We start from the raw sequence: 11667 nt of genomic DNA, 5'->3' as shown, positions 1-11667 counted from the left end.
CCACTATGGAGAGAGAACCAGGAAAACAAGGCAATAGAAGTGAGAATAAACTGTGCTAGAAGTAGAGGACCTGGCAGTAGTGCCCAGAACTCTGGGACTGTGTTTGGAGTGGTAGAATTACAGGGGTCAGCAGAGCCTTCTAATAGGAAGGGTGAGGGATACTGGTAAAAGCAGCAACAGCACTGGGGACAAGGCAGCAGTTCTTGGTTCTAGTTCGGTGTGCTTTCCAGAATCCTAGAAGGACAGGCTGCTAGCCAGAGTGAAGCATTTGCAGTCAAGTAACTTGAGGGTAGGAATTTCAGCTGACAGAAGCCAGTGAAGAACACTACATTGTTTCTATCAATAGGTCTGTCTGCCCATCACTTCCAGTTTGGAACTTTCCATTTTAGACATCCTACTTCCAACTTCAATATTTTGAGAAGCTCAGTTCAACTCTTTAGCTAAAGGTAGAGGGATCCCCGCATTGACGTTTTTTCTCTTTGAGAAAAGAGAATCAAAATCTTAGAAGTTGAAACAAGTTTAGTAGTCACCGGGTCCATCTTCCCTGTGTATCTCTACGGACGGTTTCTGTTTAAACACTGTAAGGGATGGGAAACTTAGAAGCATCTTGTTTTTCAAAAATTCCATCTTTTTAACGTGTGTACGTGTGGCTCTCAGAGGCCCCTGCATTCTGTTCAAAGAACACAAATGTTGTTGGAGGGTAGGATGGGGACTAAGGTTACCAAATTGAAGTTAAAGCCAATATAATTTTATTTTAGGGTCACAGAGACCTACTGCAGGTGGCACATGTTCTACCGTCCACATGCCACCCCTAACTATGTTGCTACTCTTCACAGCTTCCAAGAGTTATTGCACCTTTTTAGGTAGTTTATGGCAGTGGTTCCTAAGCCTAGTTGTAACTCAAAAGGTTTAACAAGGACTGGAATCCTGGGGAGCTTATGAAAATACAAGGCCCCATCTCAAACCTACCAAATATCTCTAGAGATAGGACCTGGGAACCTGTATTTTTTTAAATTCTTCAGATGATTTTGATACCTGGTTAGGTATCAAAATCATATATAATATGATCACAAGAAGAATTAGGACCAGCTGAGGTTTACTATAAACGTACCCTTGATATGATGCGGATGGTTATCGAGAGCTGAAGGAAACACACACCAAATACCTGAACGTCTTCCAGACTTCCTTTACACTGAAAAAGATTCTAGAATCTCAGTTTGTAGCTTCAGCCCACTAAAACCTAGTGTGGTGTAGGAGAGAACAATGGATTAGGATTCAGAAGATCTGGATTCTAGTCCCCATTTGGAAGAGGAGTAACTGTTGTGACACTGGTATGCCATTTAGCTTCTCCAGACCTCAATTTCCACTGTAGGTAATTAACATTTGCTCTGTCTATCTAATATAATAAGACAATGATGTAACTTTAGTTAATTACCCCTCCTTCTTTTTCCTTTGTCCTAGCTTGCAACATTTGATCCGCCCTAGCATTTTCCTGTATGTACTTCTCTACCCCAGATGCTGGAGAAGTTGCTAGCAAGCAAAGGCAGTGAGAAACTTCCCCTTCCTGCTACATTCTAGCAAAGAAATGAAAGGTTTCACAGTCATCGCTAATCAAGATTACATGGAATTGATGAAATCATTAAAAGTGTAAGGAAGAGTTCTGGTTGCCAGGCAAGGCAGCACAGCTATTGTGTATCCATGATTACGGAAACAGGATATAAATAAAAATCAATAATAAGATACCTCATTTTAGTCAATAGCTTAAACCTTTCCGCTTGTCTCCCTCTTCATTCAAGCAACTGAACTATATACAATGGAAACAGATCTGGTTTATAGTTACTGAGGACACCTGGTTTTCATTTCAAACTGTTGTACAGATACTGAGTAGCCAGAAAAGGAAAGTGCACATTTTCAGTAATTGCCTAGAGAGGCCCAAGCCTCTCTAACTAAAAATCTGGGGGAAGGGTTTGAGATTCCTAGACCAGGTGACTATTAAACCCCTTTGGACTTTTAAGATTATGATTCTGTGTTCTCAAAGGGAAAAAAAGATTTATAATCTCACGGGTGACAACCACAACCAAAAAAATCTACCAAGAGGGAAAATGAACATAGCACTCCTGTGTTTTAAGTTAAACAGTTTTATACAAAATAGAAAGGTCACAGGACACATAATGATGATGTAGCTGACTGAATTTCCTAATTTATTAAAGAATAGAGATAAATTTTGCTTAAAAATTTTAAAAACGACATTAAAACTTAGTTTATCTTTCCACTGAATAAAACTGAGAAGAAGACTGGCTTTCAGATCATATATTTATTTAAAAAAATAAAATGGATCGACAAAGTTACCACATTATTATGCATGCTAACAGGATTTCCCAAGCCCATGAGATACCATTTCTTGAGCAATAAAAAAAATGACTTCCTCAATAATGTAAAGATAGGAAACCTTTCAATCCAAATTCAAGATCTTTATCACTAGGTTCCACCTCACAAGATATATCTGTGCCACAAGCTGAGCTCCTCAGTAAAGAAAGCTTGAGAAGATACTAAACAAGGACGTCACTAAAAGATGATGATTTGTTAAAATTATAAAGCAACCATCTTTTGGCCTGCAAATATTCTACATTAGAAATCTCCACCACTGGGGATCTGCTCCCCATGACAATTTTACTATGAATCCAGGATAATTACAAACACATGGCATTTTTTTCTTGCATGCTTTCTTGGGCCAACCCTGTTTGACAACGTGTACAATTTACGGGATGGAACTTGAAATTCCCATTCTCACACAGGGATAGTTAAGGAGTGTTACCAATAACAAAGAATAAAAGTTATATATAACATTGGTTATTATAAATTATATTTGTTCTTAATCACCCCATTCTCCTTAATATGTTCAGATTCTTTCGGGCAGAAAACATGAGTTTCCTATAACATCAATTACATCATTAATGATGATTAGAATGAGCTGTAGAGACCTTGATTCTGAAGACATGTATGTGCAGGTGAGACGCAATCTGATTGCAAACACTGACACAGTAACGAATCAAATCAAAGAAAGAGAAGACCTAAAAAAAAAAAAAGAGAGAGGTACTATTAGATTCTCAGGAATCTGCTTAGGCCATCCCTAAGATTCCTGAAAGCCAAGAGGAGAGGCTTCTTTCTTCTCTTCTTTTGAAATTCACCTTCAATTCCATAAATTTAATAACTCAATTTCCTCAAAGATTTTTCCTTTACACCAAGGAGCAACAAACTTAGTATTTTAGGCTTTGTGGACCATATTCTCTTTGTCACAACTGCTCAACTCTGCCAATGTAGCATGAAAGCAGCCACAGACAATACATAAATGAATGGCCATGACTGTGTTCCAATAAAACTATTTACAAAAACTGGCCATTGGCCCACAGGCTGTAGTCTGCCAACTCCTGCTTTACAGTTAGAAATATGGAATTTATGAGCCAGGATGTAGGCAGGACTAGTAAGAATAATACAAAAAAATGACTCAGAGATGAAGCCACGAGGAACTCCCACGAAGTCCCATAAATGTGGTTTTCTAGTATTCTAAATCATTACAATTATATGATCTATCTCTCAGGACTGGCCCACTGAAACAAGAAAACAAGTAACCTCCAAATCATGAAATAGAACACGGTACAAAACTTACCAGGGCTATCCAAAGTACAATATATTCATCAATAAAGCTGTTAAAATATTGGTCCAGAAACAAAAGTGCTGGACCTATGAATGCTGTGTCATGCAAATGCATTTCACTTTTAGTCATGTGTGCCACCTATGAATAAAGAGAATCGGTGATGTAGGCAGGCATTTTCATATTAAAGCAATTGTGAGCTACATAGTAAATCAGTATTGTGATCAAATATCAAGTTTCAAGAATTCTTTAGCAATATCTGTTGAATTTTCAAAACTAAAATAACAACACTAAGTGGGTGTGAAAGCTATACACCGAAGGTATATACCATGCCAACTAAGTCCCCCTAAATATGCTTTTCACAAGGAGCCTTAACTTGAGCGTACAGAATGAGAATGAAGAATGTGGATAGAAAGAAGAGTCGTAGAGGTTTAAGGAGCTTCTGGTAATCTCAAATTGCAGCTTCACATAAGAGTAAAAATGGCTCCCATACTGATGTCAAGAGATTTTGATTAGAGGACAGCAAACTCTAGAACTGCTTAGGAAGTTATGAAATGAAAACTATGGCCATAAAACCAAAATAAGATGAAAGTTAAAAAGAAAACAGACAAAAACTCTGGTGCTTACCACAAGCTTATTGGTGATTTTGGCAGATACAAAACCAAATGTCAATATATAAAGACAGGGATGCTTTTCAAAAAGCTGAACTGCTGATTTCTTGTAGATCATTGCAGCTAATGTAATTACTGATCCAATATGGAGAAAAGGAGAAAGGACACTTGTTCCCTGTACAGAGTAAAGAGAAGTGAGGAGTTAGTGGTATTCTATACCGATTTGCTTGATGGAAGACAGATCAACTTGAACTTCTAAGAACCTCACGGTGTCTGAGAGCCAGCAGTTTTTATAACTGAATACCAGAACAGCTAAGGAAAAGCAGCAGCATGGATTAGTTAGGCACAAACTGAGGATTTTACTTAAGAGGCCAGACATTTTACAAAGCAGATCGCACTTAAAAAATATATATATATATATGTGTGTATAAAAGTGTGTGTCTGCATGCACAAAAAATATGCAAATATAAGCATATAAATGTATACATGTGTAAATAAAACTGAGAAGTTTCAGGGTTTTTTTTCTTTAAGACTAAGTGGAAACTCTCAATTAACAATGATTTTAATTAATTCAAATAACAATTCAAATGAAAAACAAAGCGACTACAAAACTAAGTCCTAGCGCAATCATTGGAAATCTTAAGAAATACTTACTGCTATCGTTGATCCATTTTTTCCAACACCACCTGTGAAGATTACACGGAAGTAATTTGTACAGGAAAATATGGTCCCTGCTACAGTACAAAGCGCAGGAAAAATTTTCATTTGAATATTCAGCACTGGAATCTTTAATGGGTAGAGAGAGAAAACAATTAATATATATATAAATCAAAATAAGAAAACAAAGCAAACATTTGATTCATATTCTGATATATTCTCCATTCCTTCTAGTTTAGTAAATACTTAAATTGATGGAAGTTTCCCTAACCTTTCCATTATAAACAATATAAAAAGTCTCAAGAAATGAGAGACAACATAAAAATTAATCTGACTTCTGATACCAACTTTAAAAAAAATAACTGATCCAACTTTATTAGCTCGTGTCATAGCTAAATGAAGTTCACCTAATGCATCCCAGAAATCTGGCAATAATGAACCAGGCTATCTTCTGGCCTTTTAATAAAAGAAGTGTACTTTTCCTTTATCTTTGTGCATTTTTTGAACTCTACTGCTAAATCTGTAATTCGTTACTAATTGTTATGAGAGAAAACATGGAGCATAAAGGACTAGAAATATTTGCAACTAGATTTAAAAAATCTGCAAACTAGAGAATTCCCAATTCCAAACTGTTAGAATACAGGCAGCTAGTAAAAGTAGACAGCAACTAAGAAGGCATTCATATTCAAGGAGCTTCTGTAATCTCAAATTGTAGCTTCACATAAGAGTAAAAACAGCTCCCATGTTGATGTCAAGAGATTCTGGTTGGAGCAGAGCAAACTCAGGGACAGGACGAAAAATATGTGAAGCACACCCAAGCAGGTACAGCTCTATAATTGTGAATCCAAAACTTTAACATATAAGTTTACTTTTCAGAAGAAGTAAATAATAAATTTTTACAGTATACTGAAAATATGAATTGATTTACCTAAAGTAAGGGGGGCTGAGTGCATTGAGATCATGTATCTAACCTTGTGAACACAGTATACCTCATTTAAAATGAAATACACTTGTATAATACTAAATCTTAAAAATCATTTAAGATTTTCTTTCTTTTTGCACATCTCTTTTTAGCTTTTCTGAAGTCTCCAGTTTTGTCCAATATGGACTGAAAGGAAAGGAACAGTAAAATGATAGATTCTATTAAGTGAAACAAATGACTCTAGGAATAAGATTCCATAAGCCCACAGTAGTTTAATAGGCAATGAGTTCTTACAATGAAGACATTTTAATCAGGGCTGTCTACACTTTTTAGGGATGCCATCTGCTTACACTTTTAAAATCAAATAAGAATGTGACACTTCCTATCTTTTGTATGTATAAAACCCCAGTAAAATTGATAGATATAAAATTTAATGTTTAGCTACTCTATTTCTTTAAAACACTCAAGAACTCAGTTTATTTACACAACTCTATGACCTCTTGCAAAACTGCAGTCTAAAAAAAAAGGGAAATCAACTATTCAAATTTCAAGTTGTACTGTGGCAGTGTTTAATTTTCTAAAATGAAATAGGTCAACTGAAAAATTAAGCCCAGAACTTCACGGAGCATCTTAAATTGTCGCCTTCCTTCTCTAACTGATCTCCAAACCCTACAGTCCAAATTCAAAGCTTGTTTTCAATAAAGGAGAAAATCAACACCATGGTTGCTTTGAACTCCAAGAGATTTTTTTGCTCCAGTTCAGAAAACTAAGGATATTACAATCTAAGTCTGATGCACCTGGCTGAAATTCAATATTCTGTCTAGTTTCCTTTTCCCTCCAAAGACAAAGGACCTGTCTGGCAAAGGAGGAAATACTACACTCACTTAGATTTCAAAAGAAGCGAAGCATTAATCCATTACAGGGGCATGCCTGTATTAAGGCCAGGGCACTAAACGAGTGCCAACTCTAGTGTAGCAGTAATCTGTGCCACAATTGAACTGCATTGCATCACAACTGTATTTAAAATTTGGTGAAAATGCTTTAGGATCATGGAAATTTTTGCTCTCTGAAAGAACAAAGGATAAACAGCAACATTACAAAAGCCAGGCAAATTAGTAAATGGCTTGGACCACAAACCAAGTAAGCAAGCTATAGACGTAGGGGCAAAATATCATAAACATTCTTAGGGCCCTCTTCACTTCTGTCATATATGATAGCTACATACACCAAAACATAAGCTCCTGAATGTAGGTTTATGTTTGAATTGATTTTTATATTCTCTCTAGAACCCTGGATATTGTAGGTGCTCAGTATAAACTTATCAAATAGATTAAGATGTTCTCCCTTTCTCTCTCTACGTAGAATGTCTTTTTTGAAATACTATGAAGACACACCTTGCCCCCACATTAAGAAGGAAAAAGGAAGTTAGCTACAAGAAAATCTGAGGCAACGTGAAGGGAAAGCGGAAGTCAGAGGAACCCCAAGTCTCACCAGGTGATCACTTAAAAATCAGCACTGACTCAATCACTTTTAAAAAGTATTAGAAGTATTGCCATTTTCACCTCACACTCAAGATCAAGGAGGGTGGACACATTGTCCTTCCCAATCTTTCTCTTTCTGTCCTCATCCTCCTGGAACATATCCAGGGTGATCAAAGTGCATCCACTCTACAGAAACAGCCAGAAAGCTGTACTAAAAACGCTTTTATCTCAGGCCTACCCAGAATGTCGACAGTCTTTGAGACTGGGAAGAATAAGAACTCCCTTGGGTCATGGTGTCTGCTCTACAGCTAGGGTAAAATCCTCTGGATTCATGCCATAAAATTATGTAGCCAAATAATATCAATCTAATGTAGTTCATTTTTCAGAGATTAAAAAAAATCTTAAATTCTCAGGTGTACCAGATTAAATGGACACAGGTTTTGGTTTAATCGTTTGGCTTAATGCAGAGTATCAGTTACTAAGCTGTTAGACTAGTTTTCTTATGAGCATAATAAAATATTCTTACAGGCTTTGTAAATTTCAGCAGAAACAGATAGTATCATTTTGAGATTAGATACTTCCTTCCAAAGAATGTGGGAATGCCTGTTTATAATGTCTGATTTAGTTAAGTATAAAGCCACCACTTAAGTCTTTTAGTTTAAGAATGAGATACAAATAAATTACACTATATAGCAAGTCTTCAGTTCTACCTAATGAATTCTGAAACTTCACCTGTAGTAACACCCACCATTTGCCTTAACTGGATTCCAGAAGGTGTCTCCTGGTTTAATACACGTTTAATCAACTACTACTTTTCTTTTTTTAAATTTTTATCTTTGGCTGCTTTGGGTCTTTGTTGCTGCACGTGGGCTTTCTCTAGTTGTGGCGAGCGGGGGCTACTCTTTGTTGTGGTGTGTGGGCTTCTCATTGCGGTGGCTTCCCTTGTTGTGGACCATAGGCTCTAGGCACGCTGGCTTCAGTAGTTGCAGCACGTGGGCCCTAGAACACGTGGGCTTCAGTTGTTGCAGCACACGGGCTCAGTAGTTGTGGCTTGCGGGCTCTAGAGCGCAAGCTCAGTAGTTACGGTGCACGGGCTTAGTTGCTCCGTGGCATGTGGGATCTTCCCGGACCAGGGATCAAACCTGTGTCCCCTGCATTGGCAGGTGGATTCTTAACCACTGCACCACCAGGGAAGTCCTCAGCTACTACTTTTAAAAGAATCAAATGTCAGTGAAAGTAACTGTGAGGGGATTTTATGGGTCCCTTCCAAAGTGATGACATTCTTTTTTTAAAGAGTTATATATGATGAGAAGATAGTTTCAAGACATCCCAAAAGGATATATTCTTTTAGGGAAGCAATACACAAAAAAAGTCTTGTTTTTTGCAATGTGCAAACCATATACTAACTTTTGTGCATGAAAATAATTTCTTTCCGTAAAAAATGGGGGGGGGAACCCCAAAACACAAACCATGCATGCACAAAAAACCCAACCAACCAAAACCAACAAAAACTAACTACAACCTTTGGTAAAAAAACATCTCTTTGAATTAAAAAAAAAAAAAAAAAAAAAAAAGCAAGAAATGGGTAATCAATAAGCAGTAGATAGAAATCACTTACCTTTGCAAAACAGCTGATTTTCTAAAATCAGCTTTAAGAAGACATTTGTACTGTTTTTGTTTGTTTTTACTATAAAGCTGCTTTCTTAAATTTATCAGTAAAAGTCTTTTAATGAGGATTTGGAAGGCAATTTCCATTTTATGGCCTCAACCTCAAAAGAGATAAAAATTTCACAGCTGGCCCTAGATAAATATCTTCTCTCCATTTTGGCACACAAATAAATCAGAGCACTGCATGTAGTAGTCTTTCCTGAACTAACACAATGCAATTCAAAACAGCATATTCAGCAATGAGCCCACAGGGCCAAGAATAAAGAAAAAACGAAATACAGTGGTTTGAAGTCAATTATGGGAATCTGTACTGAAATCTGCTCAAAGAACCCAGAGTATTTCTCTAAGCCTCCAAATATCACCAGAGAAGTCAAGTCCTTTCCTTTTATTTTAATGATGGTAACAGTAGAACCAATGATGCTAATAATAAGACAGTGGCCCGTGAATCTCTTTCCCTACTGCAACCTCCATTTCAGTCTTGGATCTGAGAGTTCCTCAGATTACTTTTTTTAAACATATAATAAAAAAGAATGATTATAATATCTTTATTGCCAATATCAGATAGGACAAAATATTTGATCCTTTTAAAAGAAAAAAAAATTACATCTGTTATGTACATGTATAGATTGTGTGTATAAATCCTAATAAAGAAAGGTGACAAGTTTACCTGAAGCAAATTTACTACCAGGCACCACCTACAAAGTATGGATAGTGTGTATAGCCTGCATGAATACATAACTGCACTGAAAACAATGCTTTCTGTACCTCCATACTTATACAGATAATTAGGGATATATACCTGATGCTGACTTGATTTTGGATGATTAAGCCAGAAATCCCATTTTTTTTGTTACTGATATGCTGAAACATTAAAGGTAATTTATATGTGTGTAAGATATGCAAAATAATTTTGGAGGGGGAGAGATTTTGGTATAAAACACAAAGCCTATGAAAATAATAATCAATATAGTGAAGAAATTAAAAAAAAATTAAGTGGGAGGTAGGTTTTAGGCTTTATTACCTAGTTTCAGGAAAAGAAAATCTTTTCTTTCCTTCTTCTACAGCCAAATTGTTTAAAACTATTAACTATTTAATAGTTTTATAGCTATTTATAACTGTTAACTATTTAACCTACACAAGAGCAAAAGTAATAACATTCTAGTGAAATCCGAGATCTATAGATAGATATGTATACAGTGTGTATGTATCTATAGACCTCAGATTTCACTAGAGACAGTATTGACTTTTGAGACTAATGTGTAAAAAAAGATGTGATTTTGAATGATATTATGTACATGAATGAACAGTTCCAGAATTCTCCTGGTTGACTATGGATTATCTTTATTCCTTCATCTTCTCCCTCCTCACAACGCTATCCTCCCAACAAAAGGCATTAAACAATTTCTGGTAATAGATACTTCGGGAAGCATGTTAATTACACTTCCTTAAGTATCTAATTTACCATCATAAAGTGAGCTAGGTAAGGGAAAAATCTTGCTCAGTAAATTTCCCTTATACTTTAAAATTAATCTGATTTTTAAGAACTGTGTTTGTTTAGGAGTAGCAAACATGCCAACTGTAAGAGCAGCAACAACTTCTATTGAGGGCTCATTATTTGATAGCCACTGGTCTGAGTGCTTTACACATACTCATTTAATACACAAAATAACCTTATAAGACAGGTACTATTATCGTCTTCATTTTACAGAGAAGAAAACTAAGCCACAAGAGTTGAATAACAGATCAAGTTCATACAGTAGGCAGTGGAGCCAGGATCAAACTGAGGCAGTCTGGTTCCTGAGACTGTGTTCTTGGCCCCCGTATTATATATATTATATTCGCTCTTTCAGAAGTTTGTGGAAAAGAACTTGTGTTTGTAGGGGTGACTGTATTTCAAGTCAAGTTGAAAATCAAGGTCCTGGCTTGTGAAAACAATCCTAAGGCACTGATTTCAATAAGCACTTATTCTGTTCTGGGGCCAGAGTTAATTTACTACCAAAATTTGTTATTCAGCTTTAAGCATATAACGGAGAAACTAGTAGACTCGTGTAGCTCAGAAAGAGAATAAAAGATTTGGTTTAATCTTGTCATTGGTTAACTTGATACACTCACTACCTGCTGTTTCCTCAGCTGTAAAATAGGATGACACATAATAATTCTGATAGCCTTCAAAAATAACCCTGAAATGGACCTACTGTACAACATAACTCCAAGTAGTAAAATTCACTATGCCCTAAAGAAAAGTTTGTGTCCTATCATTGCTGTGACTTTTTGTTTTCAGAAAGAATAAAATAATTTTACATATCATCCTTTAACTGGATTATACTATATTAGAAAAACACAAGCAAAAGACAACATGCATTACATGGGATACACAATGTGCAGAGTTACCATAGATTGCCAAAAAGGTGGTCCTCCAATCACTGCCAGCAAATGCATGATTATTATGAAGATTTGCACTTCAGTCACATCAATTCTGATTAGGTACAAAAAATCCAAAAAAGCAGAATTACTCAAAACAATTTCAAGTTAATTACTTGCAAGCTTAGCAGCATTCCTCTATCATGCACAATAGAAAAAAATCTCAAATATTGAGGAAAGGGGAAAAGGAGGTGTCAAAAATTTGTTATGAGCAAAATCAAATAAAATCCAGAGTGTTTTAATTTAATTTGATGA

At 36.0% G+C, this 11667-nt stretch overlaps 1 protein-coding gene across 1 annotated transcript in view; it reads right to left on the bottom strand.

Annotated features, from left to right (window-relative positions):
* Positions 1 to 110: 110 nt before the first annotated feature.
* The window catches only part of CEPT1 (choline/ethanolamine phosphotransferase 1), a 38091-nt gene continuing 26534 nt past the window's right edge, over positions 111 to 11667 (bottom strand). Inside the window, 5 exon segments of the mRNA XM_036842739.1 lie at positions 111 to 3071; positions 3668 to 3793; positions 4280 to 4438; positions 4918 to 5049; positions 11383 to 11467. Coding sequence (XP_036698634.1) covers positions 2952 to 3071; positions 3668 to 3793; positions 4280 to 4438; positions 4918 to 5049; positions 11383 to 11467 — 622 coding nt within the window. The 3' untranslated portion in view covers positions 111 to 2951.

Source organism: Balaenoptera musculus, chromosome 1 (genome assembly GCF_009873245.2).
Source record: "Balaenoptera musculus isolate JJ_BM4_2016_0621 chromosome 1, mBalMus1.pri.v3, whole genome shotgun sequence".
NCBI lineage: Eukaryota > Metazoa > Chordata > Mammalia > Artiodactyla > Balaenopteridae > Balaenoptera > Balaenoptera musculus.
Note: the sequence above shows the minus strand (reverse complement) of the source record. Positions and strands in the feature narration are given on the sequence as shown.